At 40.4% G+C, this 26741-nt stretch overlaps 1 protein-coding gene across 3 annotated transcripts in view; it reads left to right on the forward strand.

Moving 5' to 3' along the window:
- Positions 1–26741, forward strand: part of LOC137347086 (ephrin type-A receptor 7) — a 610086-nt gene that overhangs the window by 95910 nt on the left and 487435 nt on the right. Inside the window, exon 3 of one of the 3 annotated variants that reach the window (XM_068011156.1) lies at positions 1432–2101. In XM_068011156.1, the coding sequence (XP_067867257.1) occupies positions 1432–2101 (670 nt within the window). Of the gene's footprint in view, positions 1–1431; positions 2102–26741 lie in introns of those variants that run through there. The other 2 variants (XM_068011157.1, XM_068011155.1) reach the window with 2 other exon arrangements.

Below are 26741 nucleotides of genomic sequence, written 5' to 3' on the forward strand. Positions count from 1 at the left end.
CTTCCAGACCCTGTGATCCCACTTGCAGTGCTCCTAATCCATATAAAACTTGAAGGAAAAAATGCCGTGGATTGTCAGCTAGTCAATATATTTTTTAAAAATCTGAAACTTGCAGACATCACAGTCCAGTTGTTGCAGTTTGTTACAGATGTAAATCAATTTTGTATGCTGAATGCTTCTGAGCCGGAGCCTAAAACTGACAAGTGCATTCAAATCCCCAAAGTTTCCTCACTAGACATTAACAGAAGTGTTGCACTGTTGCTCCTGACTTGTAAATTATACAGCATTTCCTACTCTGCCAAATTCACTAACCAAACAACAGCTAAACTCTCAATCAGCGTGAGCATGGTTTTACTAAAAAAGACTTGTGGCCTTAACCAGATACAGTTAGATTATAATAGAATAATATATTGTGCAATATGCTGTGGAAATCCTGTCCTCGTAAACCAACACATATCTTGTTTGCTCCTCAAAAGTGAAAAACATTAAATAGAAGAAACATTCAATTTCAACAATTAATATAATACTGTTATGTGTCGGATAATAGAGTTACATAGTGCTTCACTAAAGTAGAGAAAACATTCAATTAAACTATGTGGACTGAGAATGAACGACAGATTGCAAACTGCTCCTCTGCAGTAAAGATTTTTCAGAATTCAGTTGAAATTTCCAACACCTTTTACTTTCAATTACGTGATGAACTGCCCAAGGCGCTTCAAGAAAATTTATAGCATTGAGGCTCTGTTGGTATAAAGAAAGAAGTCAGAACTGAAAATAATTGTCAAAATTACAACCTTTATATGTAGGGAAAAAAAGATTTTGATAAAGGGAAGGTGGATACATTGTCCCTCCTGCTATGTTTATTGCAAAACCCCATCTGTATTTTGAGATACTAGATTAGTTTATCTGATGTTGTCCCACCTACCCACTTCAAATCCCAGGAGAATAGGAGTAGACCATTCAGCACCTCGAACCTGTTCCTCCATTCAAATCAATACCACTTACCTGCCTTGGTCAGTAACCCCTAATGCCCTTGCCTCACAAAAATCTATTAATCTCCATTTTGAAATTTTTAATTGACCTAGCCTCAAACAGCTTTTTGAGAGAGGCTTCCAGATTTCCACTCCCCTTTGTGTGAAGAACTGCTTTCTGACATCACCCCTAAATGGCTCAGCTCTAATTTAAAAGTTCTTCCCCTTGTTCTGGACCCCCACCCCCATTAAAGGAATAGTTTCTCCCTATCTATGCTAACAGCTTTTTTGACCATCTGAATCACCTTGATGAAATCACCTCAAATCCTGGCCATGCATCTCATTTTGGATTGAGAAAAAAACAATAGCAATGTTAGACTGTGACTAATGAGAGGAGGAGGAAATCTGATTACAGCTATCTTGTTTTGAGATTTTGAAATTTTGTTTCATCTCTCTTCAGTGGGAAGAGATCAGCGGAGTGGATGAAAACTATAAACCAATTCGCACTTACCAGGTCTGTAATGTCATGTCTCCCAATCAAAACAACTGGCTTCAGACCGGTTGGATTACACGGCGGAACGGGCAGAGGATCTTCATTGAGCTCAAGTTCACATTAAGAGACTGCAACAGCATCCCAGGAGTCGTTGGAACGTGCAAAGAGACATTTAATCTTTACTACATAGAGTCGGACAATGACCTTGGTAGAAATATTGAGGAGAGCCAGTATGTGAAAATTGACACAATAGCTGCCGATGAAAGCTTCACGCAAGGAGATCTTGGTGAGCGCAAAATGAAGCTTAATACAGAAGTTCGAGAAATTGAGCACCTTGACAGAAAAGGATTTCATCTTGGCTTCCAGGATGTAGGGGCTTGTGTGGCCCTTGTTTCAGTAAGAGTTTATTACAAAACCTGTCTTTCCACGGTGCAAAGTTTGGCTGTCTTTCCAGACACTGTAGCAGAAGCTGCCTTTTCAACCCTGGTGGAAGTGCGAGGATCATGTGTTAATGACTCCGAAGCAGAAATGGGCAACCCTCCCAGGATGCACTGCAGTGCAGAAGGCGACTGGTTGGTACCTATTGGGAAATGTACTTGCAGTGCTGGGTATGAGGAGAAAGATGGCAGGTGTGAAGGTAAGCACTTTGCAGAATGTTTCTTTTCCATCTATGTGAACTTTGTGTTGGTAATGCAGAAAGACGCCAATGGGATCTGTATCGGTTGGATTAATAGTATTGTTAGGAGCTACAGGTGCGTTTTTAAATAAAAATTTTAAGATATGGAAAATGCAGGCAGAGCTGCATTTATTGCTCATCCCCAGTTGCCGTGAGACGATGATGATGGGCTGCCTTCTGGAACCAGTGCAGTCCTTTATAATGATGGGGTTCCTGCAGTGCTGTTGCTTAGATACTTTCCAGGCTTTTGACTTGGTAATGATCAAGGAGTGAGCTAATTTGTCCAAGTCAGGGAGGTAACAAACTGGGAGATAATCTTATGATGTTGCTGCTCTTTCTTGGTGGTAAGACTGACAGGGCCGGAAGTGCTGTCGAAGTAAACTTGGTGAATTGCTGCAGTGCATCTTGTAGTTAATATGTGCTGCAGCCACAGTGAGTAGTGGATATTGAGTTCAGTGGTAGGGATGTCTATCAAGCAAAACTGCTTTGTCCTGGAAGATGGTTAAGCCTCTTGTGGTGTTGCAGCTGCAGCCATCCAGGTAAGTGGTGAGTTATGCATCATGCTCCTGACTTGAGTCTTTGAAGAAGGTGGAAAGGTTTTGAAGTGAGCCGCTGAGTATCCAGCCTCTGTCCTGATCTTTATAGCTACAGAATGTTCATATGGCTGGTCCACCAAGCTTCGAGTTAGTGGTGAATGTTGATGTTGGGGTACCTAGTCATGCGAGTGCCTTTTCTTGGTGATGATCATTACCTGGATGAATGGCACTTCTCAGCCCAAGTCTAGTCAATGTTCAGGACCTGCTGTAGGCTGGCACGGGCTGTTATTTTATTGTAGGATTTGTTAATGGAACTAAATGCTGTTGAATTTTCAGCAAACAACTCCAGTCTTGAACTTGTGACCGGTCACTAATGAAGCAGCTGAAGATGTTTGGGCCGAGCATATTTTCTGTCAAACTCCTGTAGTGATGACCTGGGGCTATGACGATTGGCCTCCAACAACCTCCATCATCTTTCCTGTGTGTCAGGATGACTCCAGCTGTTGAGGGTTTTTTTTAACCTTGATTAACCTCTGTTTTGCTAGGGCACCTTTATGGGATACTTGACTGAATGCTATTGATGTCGAGAGTAGCTGCTCTTGGCTGTTTTGTGGTATTAAACTCTTGCATCCAACTCTGGATCAAGACCAAGACAGAATCAGTCACCAACTGGTTCTAACAGAATCTGAACTAAACATTGAGAAGCAGATGATTCGTGAGTGGGTGTTGCTTGATGGCACTGTTGTTTATTTTTCAATCATTTTGCTGATGATTAAGAGGAAGATGATAGAAATTGTTGACCTCATTAATGTTCCTACAAGAGCATCAGTTGCTTAACTGTAGAGAATTGACTCTACAATACTAATCCAGGCTCTTCTGGAGGGTAAAGTCTATCCTTTTACATTGCCCATTGTTGTTTAGCTAATTGGAGTCTGTAACAGCATTGCTGCAACTCATTTCCTTCGTGACTCCTAAACTAGATATAGACTTCACATTGTATTAATGATGGATACTAGGTGTATAAATTGCCTGGATATAAGGAAATGAAATAATGAGTACGGTGAAATTTTGTTGGAACCTTTTCCGACAATGTTGCTTGGAGACTAATGTTTTAAAGTGCTTGACGTATTTTCTGTGTGCTTGTAAATAAATTGACAGCTTTGAAAAATTGATTTAAATTTTAGATTTTTCTCACATAATAGGTCACCAATCATTGCATCCTCCTCCAACCATTAGGAAGGCTTCCAGAACTGGAAATAACACTCAAATTATCATGCAAATGCTTAATATGTATGCAGTTGTTCAGCCATTTTAACAGATGCTAACCTAACTAAAATAAAGAGCATTCTAACTCTGATTTCCTTTAGAATTCTTCTACTGTGTAATTTGACTAGAAGATAAAGGGCAACAATATAAATTTCTACTATTTTTCCACCCATTTGTTTCCCCTGAGAGGAAGGGTCTAAACTCTGCATGCTATTCTTTCAATTAACCTAGCTAGGAAAGTACCTGAGTGTTGCGCTACCCTGAGGCTCAGGCACTCAGTTGTTTTCTTGTGTTAGGTTGAGGGGTGGTCTAATTGAGGTGATTAAAATGATTAAGTGATTATAACGTAGATACAGAGAAATGGTTTCCTCTTTGTGGGGGTGGGGGGGGGGGCGGGGAGGGGGGGTGGTGGGATCCAGAACAAGAGAGCATAATCTTAAAATTAGAGCTTAGACTGTTAAATCAGGAAGCACTTTTTCCACACAAAAAGTAGTAGAAATCAGGAATCTCTCATCCCCTAAAGGCTGTGGGAGGCTGAGTCAATTGGACCTTTCAAGGCAGAGATCAATAGATTTTTGCAGGTAACAGTATCAAGGAACTTGGATTAATGGCAGGTAAGTGGAACTTGGGTAAAGATCTGCCATGATCTGATAGAATAACGGAACAGACTTGTGGGGCTGAATGGCCAACTCCTGTTTGTCTTGCTACGTACTGCTGCGGTCGCCCTCTAAAAGCATAAACAGAAATGTAGTTTAAGGCATATGATTGATTGGAATAAATTCTATGTTCTGCAATTTTCTTGAAAAAGTGAGGTCAGCTATATATTCTTGGTGTTCTGTGTATATGGATAATTGGGAGAAAAATAATCTTCCTTTCTTGGACCCTCTAACAACATGTAGCATTTCACAAAATAAAGCTTACAGGTAACTGGCCCCCATCCCTCTATCAATGACAGCTGGAAAGAAGAAAGCAATTGCTTTTATGTAGCATCTTTCACTTCTTATGACATCATAAAGTGCTTCAAAGCTCGTGAAAGTACTTTTGAAGTGTAGTCAAACTGGAACCAATATATGCACAGCAAGATCCCACAAAGAGCAATGTTTAAAACAAAATGATCAGGTTATCTGTTTTGGAGGTGTTAGCTGAGGGGTAAATGCTAAGCAGGGCACTGAGAGAACACTTGAAACATATTATTTAGCAGTTATCCAAACAGCTTCTTTATCTGGGGAAGAAAAAACTGATGGAAGACAATAACAGCCATTATTAATACAATAAACACTCAAGTTCACCAAATCCTTTTGCAATCAGCTTAATTTACTGTTGTGTATGCTATGCATTGAAATAGTCATCTGTTATTTGAAGATGTGTTGCAAGGTTTTAAAGAGAATTACTTGAACTTTGTTTTTACCAGTGGTGTTCTGATGTGCCATGGCTGACTTGTTTAATAGACAGACTGTCTGTCTTTGTCTTTGTTAACTCACATTTATCATACAACATTGAAGAGCATGGAGTTCTTGCAACAGAGCATTCAGTTCATTTGCTCTGAATGTGTATATCTTGGCTACCAAATTTCCTTACATAACCATGACTACACTTCAAAAGCAAGGAGTTCAGGATATCCTGACGCTGTGATGAGGATCGACATGATGAAAGCTCATTCTACCAATGATTTATTAAAATGTCAGTGAGAATTCATAAATTATTTTAATAAACAACTGCCACACAGTTTATTTTCTTTCACAGCTGCCCATTTAATCTGGATACTTTATATTGTCTAGTTTACACAGTCTTTTGGTGGCGTCAGCAGAATCCCACAGAATGTGATTGAAACTCTGCAGGTTTGGCCTTGAATGTACAGTTCCCAGAGTTGCAGACACTTTTCGTGGTCTTAAAAAAAAATTCCACTACCCTGATTCTGATGAATGCATGGAGTACATATCCACATACTCTCAGCTGACAATTTTCTGCCCATGGGAAAAGTGTAAATTTGCGATTCAGATACATTGGAATTATAACTCTGTTGTAATGCGTACCATTTTGTTTTAACGGTAAATCTTCAAGAATGATCTGGCTTTTTGTAAAATGCAAACTCCTCACTTGTGTTGCAAATCTTTGGAAATATTTAGTATCTTTGGTGCACCTCATCCTCCCAACCCCCCCCCCCCCCCCCCAACCTTTTTAAACATTGAAGAACAAACTTGCATTTGAATAATGCCTTTCAAGACCTCAATGTCCCAAAATCCTGTAAAGCCAATTAAATACTTTAAGACTAGTCACTGTTGTAATGTAGGAAAAGCAGCAGCCAAGGTCCCACAATCAGCTTTGAAATAAATGATCAGATCATCTATTTTTGGGTGTTGGTTGATGGATGCATGTTCAACAGGACATGGAGAACTTCCCTGCTTTTCTTAGTCCAATGGAATCTTTTAAGCCCACCTGAACAAGTAGACGGGGCCTCGGTTTAATGTCTGATCTGGAAGACAGCACCTCCGACAGTGCAGCACTCCCTTAACACTGCCCTGAAGTGTCAGTCTGGATTATGCGCTCAAGGTTCTGGAGTGGGGGTTGAAGCCATGATCGTCTGACTTAATGCTACCACTGTGCTACAGCTGATAGCTAATTTGAAATTTGTTGCTATAGATAGCAGAGTCCTTTTCTGCCCTGGATGTATGTCTGATATGACTGGGTACATGAAAAGTGCTATTTTGGGGCAAATGTTGTGAAATTGCACACATTTTCCCCCATCTTGCATAGATTGAATGCAACATTGGACACTCATGTCATGCTTCAAAATTATTTTTGGGACTTTGGACATTTTTGACCACTTTACATCTGTTCTTTAGGTGTAACAGAATTGAAAATTTACCTTCCCATTACCATGCAATGGGACCATTTTAGTGACCTGGCCAGTGAATAGGAGATTTCCCTGAGAACCAGGTAGGTGTGTATCAAGAGTGCATTGTAGTTCGTGGGGAGATCAGTGCCACTGACTTATCCGGCATCCTTTCAGTGTGTTGAATTAACTGATCCCATCTGATTTGTCCCAACATTTACAAACTACAAGCAGAGGAAAAACCCTTGTTTTGTAAATTCGTACTATAGTTCTAATCTACTTTGGAATGATTGCTCTTTCAAATAGAGCTGTCAGAGCAATGTCATTAAGTTGTTTTTCTGGCATATTCTTGGGTCTAAGTAATTGAATCTTTCACCAATCAATAGAATGGCTATTGGAAAAGGAAGTGTGATGCTCCAAACATGTAGAGATCTATGCTGGATAGCTTTGCAGCCACTATCATACTTGGCTGATAGTGGCTGCAAACCAGGTTGTCAGCCTGTCACTTGTTAGGCAGAAGTCTCTGTCTTTGTAAGGTTACTTAATCTGTTTACATAATAGACACAAACACACAATCACAAAATGGACGGGGGATTTTATTTCATTGTTATCTGCTGTTCTTCACTAATTGAGCTATTCCAGTGCTTGGTGCCAGCTATGTGCAGAACGCGTGTAATGTGTTGTGTCCCTCAACAGATAAAATACTGGGATTGAGATTCACCTAAACATGATACCTCACTAGGCTGAGCCAAATACATGTCTCTATTTCATAACTGGCTACTTTAAAAGAATCGTTGGATTGTAAAATCTGTCTGCATTCATAACATACATCAGCTTTAGAGATGTCTTTGTTACACCATGTGCTCCAAAAAGTACAGATGTTGAAATTAGGAACAGGCTGCATTGAACATTTGTTGAAACTCCTTATTGCCATCTGCTGTCTTTCTGCAAGTTCCATGTTATCAACCTTAACCCTTAACTGTGCTGAATAACTTAGTGCATGTTTGATTGGCTTTAGAGCATTTGGGACATTGAGGTTGTTCTTGGAGTACAATTTTGATTTGTTGGCACAGCCTCGAGTTAAAACAGATCGCCAGCAATTGCAAACGATAAGTAAATGTTTTGTTACAGATTGCCATTGTATTTTTTGATTTACGGTGTTGTCCTCCAATAACTAACATTGCTTATAGCACCTTAAGGGTTTTACTCAAAAGAAAACGTTATTGTTACTTCACCTTGCAAAACACGAAATGTCCATAATTGGGCCTAGTTTGCCAGTCCCACACCTAAGCTAATAAAAGTTCAGAGACCGTTGGGCTCTTTAGGTCAATAACAACTGTGAGCTCCTCTTGTTTACACTTAAGATTGTTACAGTAGTGTCTTCACTCCATATCTATAGCTCTTCTGCCCTGCATGCTAATCTAATCCTCAGTAATTACACCGATTTAGCATGTTGGAACACAGACGCAGTGTAGGAACAAGAATGTGGAGCACTCATTCTGCTGCTGATTAATCATCTATTTCTGCATGATTAGCAAAATATATTTTTCCTTCTGATATGCAAATTTCAGGAGAGGTTTCCCAACTCTTAAGTTGGTTCTGTGTTGGTGTCAGCAGTTTTTCGGTATCTATCAGCACAGGATGTGAGGTAGTTTTTTTTCCCCCAATCTCTAGAAAAGTTTTTGATAACCATACTGGCTTTATTTCAAGTAATGATGGCTGACTGCCTCTACTGTCCTTGGAGAATTGAAAATACTAAGGTCAAGTTGGTCAATCTACAAAGAACTATACTAAGAATAAAAGCAGATGGGGCACCCGGCACCAGATTTGGATGCAACTTCAGCACACTCAGCCCCACAACCCTACAAGGTCCTCCATAGTAACACATTGGGAGAGCTGTCCCACAGACTAGTCAAATAACAGTCTGACATAGTTGTACTCAAAGAATCATACCTTTAGAGTCAATGTCCCAGACTCTTCCATCACCATCCCTGGGTATGCCCTTCCCACCAGCAGAACAGAACCACCAGAGGTGGTGGCACAGTGGTATACATTCAGGAGGAAGAGGCCATGCAAGTCCTCAACATTGACTCTGGACTCCATGAAGTTTCAAGGCTTCGCGTCATATATGGGCAGGGAAATCTCCTGCGATTACCACCTACCGCCCTCCCTCAGCTGATAAATCAGCACTCCTCCATGTTGAACACCACTTCAAAGAAGCAATGAGGGTAGCAAGAATGTACTTGGGTGGCGACTTCAATATCCATCACCAAGAGTGGCTTGATAGCACCACTATTGACCAAGCTAGCCAAATGTTAAGGGACATAACTGTCTGTCTGTGGGAGGTGGTAAGAGAACCAGCACAAGGGGAAAAACCTACTTGACCTTGTCTTCAACAATCTAGCTATCGCAGATGCATCTGTCCATGACAGTACCAGTAGGAACTACCATTGCACAGATCTTGTGGAGCCAAAGTCCTGTATTCACAGAGGTCTCCATTGTGTTGTGTGACACTACCACCATGCTAAATTGGATCAATTCAAAATAGATCTAGCAGCTCAAAACTGGCATTCTTGAGGCGCTGTGGGCCATCAACAGCACAATTCAATTCAACCACAATCTGTAACCTCCTGGCCTGCCATATCCTTCACTCTACCATTAATATCAAGCTGGGGTATCAACCCTGGTTCAATGAAGAATGTAGTACAACATTAGGCACCAGGCATACCTAAAAAAAAAAAATGAGATGCCAACCTGGGAAGTACAGCACAGGACTATGTGCTAAACAATGGACACAGCATGCTGTAGACAGCTAAGTGATCCCAGAATCAACTGATAGGATGTAGCAGGACTGCAGAGCTTTGATCTTGTCATGAATGATGCAGGCCAATTAAACAACTAGCAGGAGACAGAGTCTGCTGAACATCCCCATCCTCAATGATGGTGGAACCAGCACGTGAGTGCAAAAGACCCGGCTGAAACTTTGGCAATCATCTTCAGCTAGAGTGTTGAGTGGTCTCTTTCAGCCTCCTCCTGAGGTTTTCACCATCACAGAAGCCAGTCTTCAGCAACTGGATTCACTCCACGTGATGTCAAAAACCGGCTGAGAGCACTTGATACAGCAAAGGCTATAATGTTGTGGCTGTAGTACTGAAGACTTGTGATACGCAACTAGCTGTGCCCTTAGCCAAGCGGTTCCAGTACAGCTACAACACTGGCATCTATCCGACAAAGTGAAAAATTGCTGAGGTATGTCCTGTTTACAAAAAGCAGGACAAATCCCAATCTGGCCAATGACTGTCCCATTAATCATTCTCAATCATCAGCAAAGTGATGGAAGGTGTCATTGATAATGCTATCAAGCAACATTTACTCAGCAATAACCTGACCACTGATGCTCATTTCCAGTTCTGTCAGGACCGCTAAGCTCCAGTTATCATTACAGCCTTGGACAAACATGGACTAAGTAGCTGAATTCCTGAGGTGAGGTAGGAGTGATTGCTCTTGACATTAAGTTGGGATTTGACTGAGTGTGACAAGGAGCCCTAGTAAAATTTTAGTCAATTGGAATTGGAGAAAACACTACTGGTTGGAATCAGACCTAGCAGAAAGGAAGATGGTTGTGGTTGTTGGAGGCCAATCATCTCAACCCCAGGACATCATTGCAGGAGTTCCTCAGGGCAATGTCTAGGCCCAACCATCTTCAGCTGCTTCATCAATGGCCTTCCCTCCATCATAAGGTCAGAAGTGTGCAATCATCAGCGAACATCCCCACTGTTCAATAACATTTGAAACTCCTCAGATAATGAAGCAGTTCATGCCTGAATGCAACAAGATCTGGGCAACATTGAAGCTTGGGCTGCGAAATGGCAAGTAACATTTGTGCTACACAACCGCCTCTCAACATTCAGTGAGTATCTCACCCCCCTGACTCTCAAGTCTTTCCACCATCTACCAGGCACAAGTCAGGAGTGTGATGGAATACTCTCCACTTAACTGGCTGAGTGCAGCTCCAGCACCACTCGAAGCTCAAAGCAACCCGTTTAATCGGCACCCCATCCGGCACCTGAAACGTTGACTCCCTCCACCAGTGCACGATGGCAGCAGTGTGTACCATATGCAACATACACTGCAGCAACTCACCAAGGCTCCTTCAACAGTATCTTCTAAACATGAGACCTCTACTACCTAGAAGAACAAGGGCTGCAGGCATACCACCTGCAAGTTCCCCCTCCAAGCAACACACCATCCTGACTTGGAACTATATCGCTGCTCCTTCACTGTCACTGGATTAAAATCCTGTAACTCCCTCCCTAACAGCACTGTGGGTGTACCTACACCACATGGACTGCTGCGGTTCAAGAAGGCAGCTCACCACCTTCTCGAGGGTAATTAAGGATGGGCAATAAATGCTGCTCTTGTCAGTGATGCCCACATCCCATGAATGAATAAGAAAAAAAAAAATCACTCAACTATGCCTGGTTTAATGGGCAGAGCAGCAACTTTTGATGGCTATTACAATTCAACCCCATTTTCTGAAACAACTTTTTAAACTCTTGTTTTTATTTTGATATTTTTGGAAGGAAACCGTATGGGACCTGAACAGCTCTTGTTGGTGTTGACAGAATGAATAATATAATACAACACCTTGCAAGAGATTTGAGAATCAAGCATGGAGACTCCCGTTGAGCTTATTTCCCAGCGTTCAGACAATTGGAAGGCTGTATTTTCAGGCACTTGAGGAAATGTATGGTGTAGAAAGGTTTTGCAATGCAACAAGTAGAATGTTGGATTATAGAATGCCTTGATGGAGACTATTTATGCTCATTTCAATGTGCCATCTTTACAGATTGGTGAAGAAGGACAGTTTTTGGACTGCAGTATTTTTACTGTGCTTTCCAAATGCACAGCTATAACACTAAATGATTGCATTGACACAATTTATAGAGCAATGTTCGGGGAGTGATTACTAAGTGGAGAATACCTGGGAGGTGATCCAAGAAGTCATAGACTGAGTCTCAAATTGTTAGTGCAGTGTCATCCCACCTCTTGAGCTTAGAATTAAGTCTAATTTAGATCCCACGTGCTTGACTGGAATAGGGTGGGCTGGCAGATAAATTAACTGTTCAAAGACTTACCGCTCCATTTCTGCTCACATCCTGCCTGCCGCCATATTAACTGGGCCTTTTTTTTAGGTGGCCAATGTGCATGTCTGTGCTGAGGAGAGTGCTTCATTACTACGTGAATATTGGTATTATGATATCATTGTTATTTAAATGGATAGAGATTGCAGAACTCTGTGGAGGATCTGGGTGCATGAATCACAAAAAGTTAGTATGCAGGTACAGCAAGTGATTAGGAAGGCAAATGAAATGTTGTCATTTATTGCAAGGGGGATGGAATATAAAAGTAAGAAAGTGTTGCTGCAGCTGTGCAGGGCCTTGCTGAGACCACATCGGGAGTACATTTTTGGTCTGTCTTAAAGGAAAAAATTGCATTAGAAGCAGTTCAGACAAGTTTCACACGACTGATTCCTGGGATGAAAGGGTTATCTTATGAGGAATGGTTGGACAGATTGGGTCTATACCCTTTTGGAGTTTAGATGGATGAGAGGTGATCTTATTGAAACAAATCAGATTCTAAAGGGACTTTACAGGGTGGATGTTGAGAGGATGTTTCCAGCTATGGGTGAGACTAGAACTAGGGGACACAATTTAAAAATGAGGGGTCTCTCTTTTAAGATGGAAATGAGAGTCATTAATCTGTGGAATTTACTTTCTCACAGAGCAGTAGAGGTTTGGTCAGTGAATATATTCAAGGCTGAGTTTGACAGATTCTTGATAGATAAGGGAGTCAACTTTTATGGAGGGAAGATGGGAAAGTGGAGTTGAGGCCACATTCAAACCAGCCATGATTTTATCAAATGGCTGAGCAGGGTCGAGGGGCCAAATGGCCTACTCCTGCTAATTCTTATGTTCGTATGTGGATCAGATGGCATTTTAATGATCTGTTGAGCAGGGAGCCCCTCCACAGTTAAATCTGGCAGACCCTCTAAGGAAAGGCAGAAATTTTCCTTTGTGGAGCCAGGAGGACCAGTGGAAAATCTGAGCATGGTAACTTTGGGCCTGCGAGAAGCCAACCAACTGTCTCTTTCCATCTCTTTTGGGCGGGCTGCTGACTGGTGTGATGTAAATGAGGCCCAGGACTTAAAATAGCGTCGGCCTCAATTTGATGAAGTTTGGCAGGTTTGATGCTCACCCTGAGCCTGGTTAAAATCCATCACCTCTTAAGTGTAATAAGTGTGAAGAATCCCTAAAATCACTCAATTCTGATTCTTAGTTTGCAAAGGTGAGAAAGCTTTGACTCTTTCAGTCTCCCTGAGATAAAGCTCATGATTCCTTCCTTCTCTTGTTCATCCTGTACTCCATCACTGAGAGATGAGGTTGCCGGAGAAGGGTTTCACAGCAACTGCTGTGAGAAACGTAGCCCACTTAATAATAATTTACACCAAGTCAAACTCTGAAGAAGTAAGTTTATTTAACGGTCTTGCAAGATCGGGTGTCCTACAAGCAGGCACACCGATCAACATATTCAGTTCATGTTTATACAATACAAATCCATTTGTCCACGCCTTTATTTTACATTATTGGTTATAACGTATTATGACACTAACCTATCCTATGGTTGCTACAGTCTCCTCCTCTGTTTACTTCTCCCCCTACTCTAACTTTCTAGCCCCTAACTCTTGTTTTTGTTTTACCTTATTTGGCTCTCCATTATGTGTTTTAACTTGCAGCTGTCAGCCTTTATCTTAGTGGGGCAGTTTCTTATTCACTACATCCTTTGTTCTAACTCTTGCTGTTTCTCTGTTATCTGCCTAAGCACAATTTTTAAGTGATGTACTGTCCCAAGGTCTGTACTTACATATCCTTATCAATTCTCTTTGTCAGTGATGTACTGTCTTAAGGTCTCCACTTACAGACCCTTATCAGTTCTCTTTTTCAGTGATTTCATTATGTTGTGCACAAATGACTTCTTGGTAACTTTCCACAAGCTGTAGAAACAACATTTCAGTATTTCTTATTCTCACACTGCTAAAATCCTGAGATCACGCCAAATATATAGGTTGACTTGGAACTACTTTCTTCATTTAGTTGTTTGTACTTCTGTTACTCATTGAGACTGCTAAGACCCTCTCAAACATTGGCAGCTGTTATAGTTTTTCAAATAGATCTCTTTTTGCCTGGATGAAAGGAATACACATGACCTGGTCTCAAATTGTTGTCATTCTTTGTTATTTGGAATGCAGGAAATCGTGAAGCCATTCTTCATTGCAGCAGTGTTTCAGAGAGATCGTGAATTCTGCAGCAGTGTAAATCATTGGAGTCCTGGTGGCAATCATTTGGTTTAACAATCCAAAGCCATAAAGGCAAATACTGTGGATGAAAAGCAATCTGATTACGTTCATTGAAACCTAGTCTCAATTCTTTAATGTTACACTGTCAATCAAAACAGTTCAATCTCTTGCAGCAGCATAAAGCCAGTTATTTATTTGGTAGCCATGTTGAGATAAATATCCCTTCCCCCCAACAAATTAAAAACCCGCGAGACTGATTTGTAAAGTGAATATTATTCCTGTATCAGACATGAATTCAATCACCAAACAATCTGTTATCACATGATACCTTATTTTAAAAATGAATATTATAAGCAGGTGTCGGCCATGGCTCAGGTGGGTAGCAATCTCTCCTCTGATCGCAAGGTTCTGGGTTCAAGTCCTGAGCACAATAATCGAGGCTGACTCTCCAGTGCAGTACTGAGGGAGTGCTGCACTGTTAAAGGTGCCGTCTTTCGGATGAGATGTTAAACTGAGGCCCATATGCCCTCTGAGCTTGATGTAAAAGATCCAATGGCACTATTTTGAAGAAGAGCAGGGGCGTTATCCCTGGTGGCCGTGGCCAAAACTTATCCCTCAATTAACATCACAAAAACAGATTATCTGCTCATTATCACATTGCTGTTTGTAGGAGTTTGCTGGATGCAATTTGCCTGCTGTGTTTCCTATATTTACAACAGTGACTGCACTTCAAAAAGCCTCTTCGGCTGCAATGTGCTTTGAGATGTCCTGTGGTCATGAAAAGCACTATATAAATGCAAGTCTTTTTCTTTTCAGTTCTGGAAAGGTGCTCACATTATTTGGGGACTACAAGACGTCCCCTTACTCAAGTTAGTAGCTGCATAGCAAAAGGAATATAAATAGGAAACACTGGCAACCCACATCAAGTCAGTTAGCATCTGAAAGAAAAGAATAGAATCATGGACTAGTTACAACCCAAAGCAGGCCATTCTGCCCATCGTGTCTGTGCCCACTCTCCAAGAACAAATCAGCTATTCCCACTCCCCTTTCCCTGTAGCCCTGCAAATGTTTTCTCTTCAGGTGTGTATCCAGTTCCCTTTTGAAAGCCAAGATTGAATCTGCCTCCACCACACACTCGGGCAGTGTATTCCAGATCCTAACTATTCGCTGATTTGAAAATGTTTTTCCCCATGTTGCTGTTGGTTCTTTTGCCATTCACTGTAAATCAGTGTTCTCTGTTAATCTGTTAATTGTGTGTCATTGGTTTGATTATATGTAGGTGAAGGTCTTAATTGGGGTCTTAGTTGAGCATTTATAAGCAGACATTCAGAGGGTTTTGAGTGAGGAGCTACATGTTTGTAATCCTGTTACTCTGCACAATAAATGTGAAACTGAGTAAATATAAACTCCAGCATTATTTTTCCATAACAAACTTTCTGGAATTTAATATCCTATGGTTCTTTCTGCCAATGGGAATACTTTCTATCTCTCTACTGTATCGAGAGAGTTTGAGGTTGCCATTTTGAGTGAGACTGTGTTTTGGTAATGGATATTGACTGACCAATAGGTGCATTTCCAGTATGTTTTCTTTTCAGTTTTGGTGTCCACCATCTTTAGTTTTTCTTAATTGAGTACTTCTCCATATTGTCACATAACTGTAATTATTTTTCTCCCTCTGATTAAAAATAGTGTTTGTGCATTTAAGACTGCTAAAAACTGTGCACCTTTAAGGGAGAGAAGGTTCTGGAATTCCTGAGACAGTGTGCACTCGTTGCATTTTTGGTTACCCTGGGCAACAGCAGGAGAAAGTGGTCACATAGTGTAATGTATCCACTTGACTGTGTGTGGAACTGGCAGAAACCGGCTGAAACCAGTTAGTTCTGAGAGACTTCCAGCAAGACCTACTGAAGAAAAAGGAGCTGTTTTATTCTCTCAGCAAATATTCTACAAGGTGCTACAAGCCAAATAATTTCCTTGAGTAAAGAAGAAACGCTTTCCTTTTTCAAGAAAGTGTTTGTGTTGCTGTGAACATTATTCAAAGAACTGTTTAATGCTTGCTCCAGCCAAAGAGTTGAATGCCTATCTGCTGAAGGACCATTTTTATCAAATCTGGATGAAGACTTGGAGTGACCTTTGATCATTTCTACATTAGAAGATCTCATTCATCAGGAATGTAACCTACAAAAACTTGTTATTTATTCTGAAGAGATAGCTAATTTTAAAAACTCCACTTTTAAAACCAGTTAACAGTTATTTTTGAATGTAAGTGTGTGAATGGGGAGTTAAATTAAAATAAGTTATAAGGCCTTTAGACATAGTTTTATCTTAATAGTGTTTATGATTCAGCTTTTTAATAAATAATTAATTTGTTGTCTAAAGATACCTGGTTTGGTCTGTTTCATTCTGGGGGTACTAGAGTGTGAAAGCTTAATAATATGCTGTGACCTGTGGAGTGACTGGACTGAATTAACAGTGTGTTGTTCCTGCCGCAGTTGTAACATATTTAATTGGTGTTGTTGCCATTACAATATTTATTTTCTGTCATGTGTTAGTAACTTTTATCCTTTCAGCCTCTTTTCAGCATAAATTTTGATGTGGTCAGAAGTAGAATTGTGGTGAATAAAATTAATCATGTTCCTGTATATGGAAGCCAAGTGGACAGACTTCTTTCCATTGTTTGACGGAAATCACACCTGCCAAACGGAAGCATATTAATTTCATCATATAGAACGCTACTTGAGCCTTTTTTTTTTAACTGTGTATTGCACATAACTTGTTTAAAAAGACCACAGAGCAGAATAACTGAAAACATGGTTGCACATTTGCAATCTGAGAAACAGTTGAATAGAGAGACAATGCGATTGTTCCCTGATTCGGTTAACGAGATGCATTTTGTGAATAGTGATAATTCAAAGACACTGAGAACCATTGACTTTGTAAGAGACAAACCTTCTCCCCCCACCCCCCCCCCCCCCCCCCCCACTGAGTCTGGAAGACTGAAGTCCAGCAATCCTCTGAGAAGTTGCTATTTCAAACAGAGATGGTCACATGATTTACCTGCTGGGCAGACTGGGGACTGTTTGAATTGTGCCTCACAAAGATTATAGACTGCAAGTCGAGAACTAAGGAGGAAGCTCTCCGCTCTCTCTGTCTGTCTCAATCTCTCTCTCTCAAGCAAAGTCCCAGGGACCCACAATAGCAGCTAAAGCCTCAAGACCTCAGTCTTCTGTACCAGAAAAGCAAGTCAGAAACTCTGCACTGGGCCCCAGCGAGAACTCCAAGACTGTAATTTCAATTGAGGATATTGTATCAAGGACACGGCCATCCAGTAACCGAATTCTATTTATTGCCACCCCTACTTCAATCCCACCCCCCAATTCTTTCTTCCCCTCTATATGTATTTGTGTTTCTCTCGTGTGCATGGTTGCGTCACGTGTTTTAGTCATTTTTAACCGAGTTAGGGTGCTAAGGCTGATAAACTTGCATCTTCCTTGTTTAAACCTAAGAAAACCTGTCTGGTTAATTTGCAATTACAATTCGAGTGCAGTGAGCAAAGGACTCACGAAGGGGGTAAGCTAAAATCACTGTGTTTTAAATGTTAAACCCTGTTACGGCCAAACCAGGAAAGAGGCAAGAGGGGAGCCTTGGACTCCCTTCATCACCCAGTCATAACTGTTGTCATGGCCATTTTATTATACTTGACAAAGCAGCACTTCTGCAAGGATTGGTTGAAATGACTTTCTGTGCCAGGTGGGAGGATGGTCGTCGGACGGATGAGGTGAGATTTGGGGTGGGGGCGTGTGGAGTTACGGGAGTGGGGTGGTGGTCATTCCAGATGGTTATTCAGTTGATGTTCCATTGAATGAGTACCTGGAGGCACAGTAATGAAGGTAATAATGAAACAACTGTCAGTCTAGTGGGAGGATTGATTTTTTTTTTTCCCCTCAAGTTTTTTTGTTATTCATTCATGGGATGTGGACGTCACTGGCCAGGCCAGCATTTATTGCCCATCCCTAATTTCCCTTGAGAAGGTGGTGGTGAGCTGCCTTCTTGAACTGCTGCAGTCCATTTGGGGTAGGTACACCCACAGTGCTGTTAGGAAGGGAGCTCCAGGATTTTAACCTAGCGACAGTGAAGGAACGGCGATATGGTTCCAAGTCAGGATGGTGTGTGACTTGGAGGGGAACTTGCAGGCGGTTGTGTTCCCATGTATTTGCTGCCCTTGTCCTTCTAGTTGGTAGCGGTCGCGGGATTGGAAGGTGCTGTCTAAGGAGCCTTGGTGCATTGCTGCAGTGCATCTTGTAGATGATACACAATGCTGACACTGTGCGACGATGGAGGGAGTGAATGTTTGTGGATGGGGTGCTAATCAAGTGGGCTGCTTTGTCCTGGATGGAGTCGAGCTTCTTGAGTGTTGTTGGAGCTGCACCCATCCAGGCAAGTGGAGAGTAGTCCATCACACTCCTAACTTGTGCCTTGTAGATGGTGGACAGGCCTTGGGGAGTCAGGAGGTGAGTTACTCGCCTCAGGATTCCTAGCCTCTGACCTGCTCTTGTAGCCATGTTATTTATATGGCTACTCCAGTTCAGTTTCTGGTCAATGGTAGCCCCTAGGATGTTGATAGTGGGGGATTCAGCAATGGTAATGCCGTTAAATGTCAAGGGGAGATGGTTAGATTCTCTCTTGTTAGAGATGGTCATTGCCCGGCACTTGTGTGGCGCGAATGTTACTTGCAAATGTTACTTCTGTTTGTACTCATTTGCATATCTGGCATGAACCACCATAAACAGGCAGCATTTTAGAAGGTTTTTTTTTAAAAAAAGGTACTTTTTGCTTTAAATAATGTTCCTTGTTATATATTAATTGTAACTTGGTACAGTTTTGTAATACAACTGAAAATGGGTTTATCACAAAAACTAAGCATTTTAATTGATGTCTGGTACATCATATGTGAGTAACCTGACCTTAAATAACTAAAAATAACTAAAAAACTAGACAGAACCATTTGCTAGTTATGGTGTACTGTAGTCAGTTTCTTAAAACAAATTTAAAAGCTTTTAAAACATGCCTTTTTGTGTCCTTTTGTGCTCAAAAGTGTGAGCTTAATTTTAGTAGACTTATCAGCCCACAAACTGGCACAATTAACAGAAACTCGCCTTGGCGATTAATTTGATTTTGGGGGCCTGCCCAATATATGGACATCATATAGATTTTTATATTTTGATTAGTATTGTGGATTAGCAAAGCCCAGAGCTTTGACGAGCTAAAGTTTTAAAGTATTAATTTACAAATTACGAAGCACAGAATGAAGCCTCAGATTTGGGAAGGTTAGCACATCAATTGGTGGTCCTGAAAGGCTTGCATTTATGGCCTTTGAACAGTTTACAGTCAATGAAGTACTTTTGAAGTATAGTCACTGTTTGTAATGCAGCCGACTTGTGCACAGCAAGCTCCCACAAACAGCGATGTGATAATGGCCAAATCATCATCTGCTTCAGTAATGTTGGTTGATAAATATTGGCCAGGACACCAAGGATAACTCCCCTGCTCTGTTTGAATTAGTACCATGGGATCTTTTGTGCCCACCTGAGGGGGAAGATGGGGCCTTGATTTAACATCTCATCCAAAAGACACCACCTCTAAAAGTCCAGCACACGCTCAGTACTGCACTGGAGTGTCAGCCTATATCGTTCTGCTCAAGTCCTGGGGTGGAATTTGAATCCACAACCTTTCTAACTCTGGCAAGAGTGTTACCACCTGAGCCACAGCTGGCGCCTAAGACCTTTAGCTATATCCAAAAAGGATCAGTTACTCCATTTGAATTTCTTATGTCATGAAGGTGCTTCAATTATTAACATTTTTTAGGACTCATGTTTTCAAAGATTGTGAAAATTGGTTCATCTGACCGAGGAGATGCCTGGATTTGTTTTTTTTTAAAGGTTACTGGAAGGACACTGTCACTGTTTCTTTCCTTTTAACATGTCTCTCGCTCTCTGGCTCTCGCTCACTCTCTGTCTCTCGCTCTCTCTCTGTCTCTTGCTCTAGTTATTTTAGACTGATATATATTTATACTTTCATATTTCAAACTGTGTGTTCAACTTTGCATCTTTTAAGTCTTGTTTTATATTAACACAATAACTTTGTTTATTAAAGAAACTTGGTTGGCAGATTGATTTATTCTGTATTTATAGATAAAATATATAATTGGCTGTATTGGTAACTGGGTAAAACATTTAAACATACGTTGTGACCAGTGGAGTAGTGGAATTAGAGAAAGACAGTGCATTCCTCCAACCTCGGTTGTAACATTTGATAAAGGGGTAAGGATAAATGGCCATTTTTATCACTGTTTTATCACTCACTCTGAAGAGGAGTCCACGGATTTTCTTTTTAGAGGGGTCACTAAGAGGTCTGAATTGTAAAGAGTTACTGGAAGGCAACTGTCTTCAAATAATTACCCAGCAGGGGTTGTTTTTTGACTTGGGGAAAGATGTTTACAGAGAAGTGAAAGGTCAAGATTTATAGGGGTCAGGAGACTTGAGTCTTGTGACATTGTTGTTGCTTTCGCTTTGGATATGGACAGTGGTTTGAAAAGACAGAGAAAACTTGCCAAGGGAGCAAAACACCGAGCTTTATCTGCTCCAGCTCTTTGAAAAAGCCTGCCAGTTTTCCATCTCTGGAGAAGCTGAGAAGCAGGTGTAAGAAACTGCCTGAAATCCCTGTTACTGTATTTTCCCTGGAAAGCCTGCCCAAACTGAACTTCAACACCACCTGTCAAGAACTTCTCTAGGAAGATCCCAGTGACCGCTGTCTATTCATTTTTGGGATGCCAAACCAAAAAGGACTTCTGACATCTTTTCATATCTTTTTTTCATCAAAAATTTAGCAAGTATTCTGTTCAACATATTGTTTTTTTTGTATTAGAGCTCTAACGAGTACATTTTCTTTTGGTAAACCTCTGTGTGGTTATGTGTGTGTGTCTAAGGCAAAAGGGGAACTTTTATATTTCGATCTGTGTGTTTATGCTTTGCTTGATTACTGGTTAAGACTTGTTATATAATAAACTAATGGTGTGTTTTATTCTGGAATAAAAATAGTCTATGGTTCATCGTATTGGAAAGTGGGGAGAAAACTTAAAGATGTGTTGTGACCTATGGAGAAGTGTAGTTAGAATAAACAGTATACTCCTTCCACCTCAGTCGTCGCAATTACGCAAATATTCTTGAGTGAATACTGTGGACAAAAACTCCTTTTCTTTTCCATCCCACTTGCACAATTCTTGGAGAGGGTTCAGAGTTGAACTCACTTGATGTATCCATTTTTCCCTATGACTAATGTCAACAATGTAGGTGGGTGACAGTTAATTCCACAAAACCATTAATAAATGCTGGCATTCCCTTTGACAAAACAATTTAAATGTATTGGAGTACATGGTGTGTCTGACTTGTATAGCTACTACCCAGGACAAATCAAACTTCACCACCAGCCCATTCCCCTAACCACCTGAAAGCTTCCCATATAACAACTAGTCGTTTTCAACATGAACCACCAACGACATAACACTCCTCATATTTATAGAATAAAAATAACACCATAATGACATCGGCCAATGCACTAATCTGCTGACTTCTAGATATAGCACTTAGAATTTCAAACCAGTACCTTGATTTCCAGAGAAGGTCTAGTTTGGCTGGAGCTGGCTGACATTTTGGAGTTAAGGAAGTATGGCACAGTATGACTACATTGGATTTTTTTAAAAAGTATGTCCCAATCCATAACAGGATGTGTTTTCAATATTTGCCACAAGTAAAGCCTTGTTGCACTTCGAATTATATTGGAATACTCTAATGGAAGATTGGGCACTTCCAGTTTTCCTAAACTTGAAGATAGATTCCTATGGTAGGATGATGATTACAGATGCACTGTGTGCGCGTGCGTGCGTGTGTGTGTGTGAGATCAAATTCATTAGGATTAGGAATGGAGAGATCTGGTGAATATTGTGTGTTTTCCTCCACTCTCCTCTCTATCCCTGCTATAGTCAGTTGTGCCCCTATCACCTGCTAACTCAGTACGGGGTAGAAACTGAGTCTAGGACCTTTCTGGTGTGTATATGTACACTTCAGTATCCTGCACACCAGTGCATTTACCCACAGAACTAGCCAAAGAACTGAATTGGATCTTACTGTCAGTGCAAATTGAGAATTAAGAAAAAATCCTGGGATTCCTGATTAATTTACTTATAGCTTTTATTACATTACTATATTCTCTTGGGTGCAATGTACCATAACAGCATTTATTTAATAAATAAAAACAGCTTTATATCTTGTTATCGTTTTGCAGCAACCAGCACTTGCTTGGCAGTTAGCCCTAGGTAGCCATCTGTTTGAGAAGAAATTTTTTTTAACATAGTGACTCCCTATGGACCTTTCGTAATATTTCCACATTTCTTTGTATTGGGTTTAAATAATTCATATTCTCCAAGGGAAAATATTAGAAGTAATTTATTTGATATAATTAAGTCTTCTGCTTTGAAAGAATTGTTAGTTATTGTCTCTGGGGACTGAATTTCAGATGCAGTAAGGTTAGCAATTTCTTGCTGAAATGTTTGTACACATTTTGTTTGTTAAAAAAATGTGCATTCAGGGTGGGACAAGATTTTTTTAAATTTGTCTTTTCTTAAACCTGAGTTCAAATTTGAATCCAAAATTGAAATAAGGAAGAAGGTTCTTGTTTTCATTGATTCATTGTTTAGGTTCTAAACTGAAATTTAACTCTGGTATTCAGCCTAATTCCCCATAGACGTGAATCTCCAGCACAAAACTGCTGTCACCATTTATTACGAATTCAGTGGAAAATGTGCCAATCTGCCATTGAGAATTAATGGAGTTTTACAAAACTGTCCCTTGAAAGGAGCTTTTAAATGAAGCTGCTGATTTTTGTTGTCTTGAATTCTCATATTATCCACTGGAATGTTTTTAGGAAAATTAAAGATTTTCATTTGGATTTTTGTCTGCTTTTCCTTCGCTAATAGTCTCCTCACTTCTCGAAAAATGTTGACTTCTGGCACTTCTGGTGCTCAGGTTGGTACTTTGCCCAATAGCAATTACTCAAGTGTGAGCATTGACAATGACAGTCAATTGTGTTTTTTGTAGGGGTATCGCTGCCAATCCTGGAGTCATCCTATGCCTCTATGTGTGCACTTTCAAGGTGAACGTTGCTGCTCAGCAATCAGGCTGGAAAACCTGCCAAATTCCACTCCTGGCCCCGGGAGAACAGAAGCTTGTTGTAGTGTCCTGACACTGTCCTGGCTGGGATCAACTCACTGAGCAGATGGGGAATCTTACCTGGCATCATTGGTCTGCCTCCTTCACTGGATTAACCTGCTGAGCCATTGGGAGAGTTTTGCATTTCCTAATTGTTCTCTGTTTGGTTTGTCTGCTTGCTTCGCTTGGCTGATTGTTCTCCATTTGGACCAAAACTGAAGCAACTCTAAGCTTGTGCAATGGAGTTGCTTGGTCTCCATCTTTTCTAAGATGCACATACAGTTCCTGTAATGGTGAGCAAGAAGCCACTGTGCAGAAACTCTGGGATCTGCGTTATTTGAGCTGTGTTTGTACACAAGGTTTATAGATAGATGGATTTAAATGTAAATTTAGTTAAAGATACCTGCTGTCTCTTCGATAAGCTTTAAGATGTAGCTATCTGAAGAATTAGGCAGGATTCTGCTTTATCTAAATTGAATTGAGCCGCAGTAATACCTGGAATAATTTTAAGTAGTCGACAAATTAGTGGATGAGGGCCATCTAGTGAGGATGGTTTACATGAATTCTTCAGAGGCATTTGATCAAAAGCTTCATGCATAGAATTTCAAGAAACCTTTAGATTCATGGAATTACTCATATTAACTAGGATTTCAAATCAAAATAAAAAGAAAAAATGCTAAATACACAGATTTCTGTCTGCATCTGTGAAGAGAGAAAAAAAAGTTGTTATTTCAGATGTATATCTTCATCTGAACTTTATTTTTAATTTAATTTAACTGGGTTGATATTAGAAAGCAGATTAATGGAAAACACTTTTTCAGTTGGGAAGGGCCAGCAACCAGTGTATTTCTATAGGGGGCCGTTTGCATAATGCCAGAATAATTTGGAAAAGAGTGTGTTTTGTCTAATGTGACAATTTGATGAAACTAAGCTATGTGGCCAGATGATGAGTATAAGGAAAATTGATCTTCAAAAGGATATTGACTAATTAAGCAGACAGGGCAAACAACAGCAGATGGATTTTAACATGTGCAATACATGTAATATATTACACAGGTTTTTTAATTTATGGGAAATGTGGATAAATGCAAGATCACATGTATTGCAATGGGGAAACATGTTTACAGGGTAAAGGTTCAATTCTATAGTTGCTTGGAAGTTACTATTTGGTTGCGATCATCAGCCAGTCAGTGAAAATGTCTATTTAATTTAAAGTTGGTATCCTCAGTGAGGCTGACTATGCATTGCATTCATTTGAAGGCCATTTGATTAAAAGTTGAATGATTTTTCTTTTGTATAGGTTATTCATTGGTGAAGCCATATTGGGAATATTGTGTTCAGTTTGGCATCCCACTTTCAAGAGGATATTGTTGCATCGGAGAAGGTTTAGAGAAGAATGACAGGAATTACTGAAAAATTTGGGGTTTAAATTGTAGAGAGGGGTTAGGTTTTCAACTTGCTGCCCATTGGTAAACTAGCATTGCAGACTGGCTTCCATCGTAAAAATGAAAATGGATCAGTTTGACCGTTCCAGGTGGGGCTATTCCCTATATTTAGTCTGATGCAGTGTCTTTTTAGCTTCCAGTTTTCTACTTACATTACCTAATCAAGTTACCAGCATGTACAGATAAGTAAGGCATTTTTTAAACACAACTTCAGTTGTTCTCCTGAAGTCTTTTCTTGTCTCCTGATCTGAAAGTAAATATCAAAACTGTAGAGATTGTAGGTTCTGTCAGGCATTGAAAAGCTAGGAAGGATGTCAAGGCCTTTGAAAGGTTGCAGAACAGTTTTATTAAGATGGTAAGCAGGGGTTAGATCAGAGAGGTTATGTGGAGTTTTGATAGGTGTTCAAAATCATAAATAGTTTTGATAGAGTAAAGAGAAGCTGTTGGCAGCAGCACAGGCATCAGTGACCAGATGGTACAGATTTAAAGTGATTGACTAAAGAACCAGAGGCAATATAAGGTGGGGGGGGGGGGGGGAATAAATTACACAGCAAATTGCTGTATCTGGAGCACATAACCTGAAAGGGCAGTGGAAGCAGTTTCAATAGTAACTTTCAAAAGGGAATTGGATAAATAATTGAATGGAAAAGATTGGCAGTGCTGTGGGGCAAGAGTAGGGGAGTAGGACTAATTGAATAGCTCTACCAAAGAGCTGGTACAGGGTTGATGGGCTGTATCATTCTATGATTCTTACAACTACTTATTCCACTGGATCAACCAGTCTGCATTAAAAAAAAATCAATTAAAAATACTCTCTATTGCATTTTAGCTCCATTTATGCAAAACTAAGCTCATATTCCTACAAAAGAACTCTTGCAGATTATTGAGTGTAGAGAGTAGTCATGTGGATAATCGGGTTTCTGCTGCATCACAGAACAGAGGAGTAGTAGCACCTCATTTATAGTAATGTATTCCGGTGCAGTACAACTAAGAGGATTAATGGTATGGTTTCTTGAGCTCCAGCGTGAAAGATATGCCTCTTGAAATATGTGCAGCCCGTAAAGATATATTCCACAGAAGTATGGAAGAGAGTTTAGGGCACTATCATACAACAGTTATTGATTTTAGACCTATGTCACCTTCGAGAAATGAGGATTTGTCAAATTTGAATTATACCTCATTGCTCTATCGACTTTGCACTGGTTATAGATGTAGTGAAGTTGGAGTGTGAGAGATACTTCTTGGAGCTGCTCTCCTATCTATTGTCTAAGCTTGATTTAGTGGCTTCGTGTGTCTGTCACACTACACATTTTAGTGTTGCTGTAATGAAAAACCACTTTGCATTCAAATAAATTGTGATAGAATTGGACTGTTAGTAATGAGCTAGTCTTTCCCAATATGGGTGCTGTTATGGCCAGGTGAGAAGGGGTTCCCTCTCGGCCTTTCTCTTGTTTAACCGTAACCGGGTTTAATTTTACAGAACGCTGTGTTTTTAGCTCCCCCTTTGGTGAATCCTTGTTCACCGCTTTCCAATTGTAAGGCAAAGCAATCAATCAAGATAGGTTTTCTTAAACTTCCACCTTTCTTGTTTAAGTCTATCAATCTTAATCTAATCCGGTTAACGACTACGAATTTGCAACGTGACCACGCTAGTTTGCATATGCGCTAAACGCACACACAGACAGAAAAAGCAGTAAAGAATAAAGGGGAAAAGTTTGAAGCAATATCTGTTATTTACTGTCCTTTTGAGTTAAATGTGGAGCCTTTGGTTGCTGATAACTCCTGCTATTCGTTGGGGCCCAGTTCACGCTTCAACTTGTTTCGATGTCGGAGTCATTTCTCTCTTGAGGTGAACATGTCTTCCATGGGTCCGGTTGCTTGGGAGAAAGTGAGAGAGAGAC

The sequence above is a fragment of the Heterodontus francisci genome, chromosome 31 (genome assembly GCF_036365525.1).
Source record: "Heterodontus francisci isolate sHetFra1 chromosome 31, sHetFra1.hap1, whole genome shotgun sequence".
In the NCBI taxonomy this organism is placed as follows: domain Eukaryota; kingdom Metazoa; phylum Chordata; class Chondrichthyes; order Heterodontiformes; family Heterodontidae; genus Heterodontus; species Heterodontus francisci.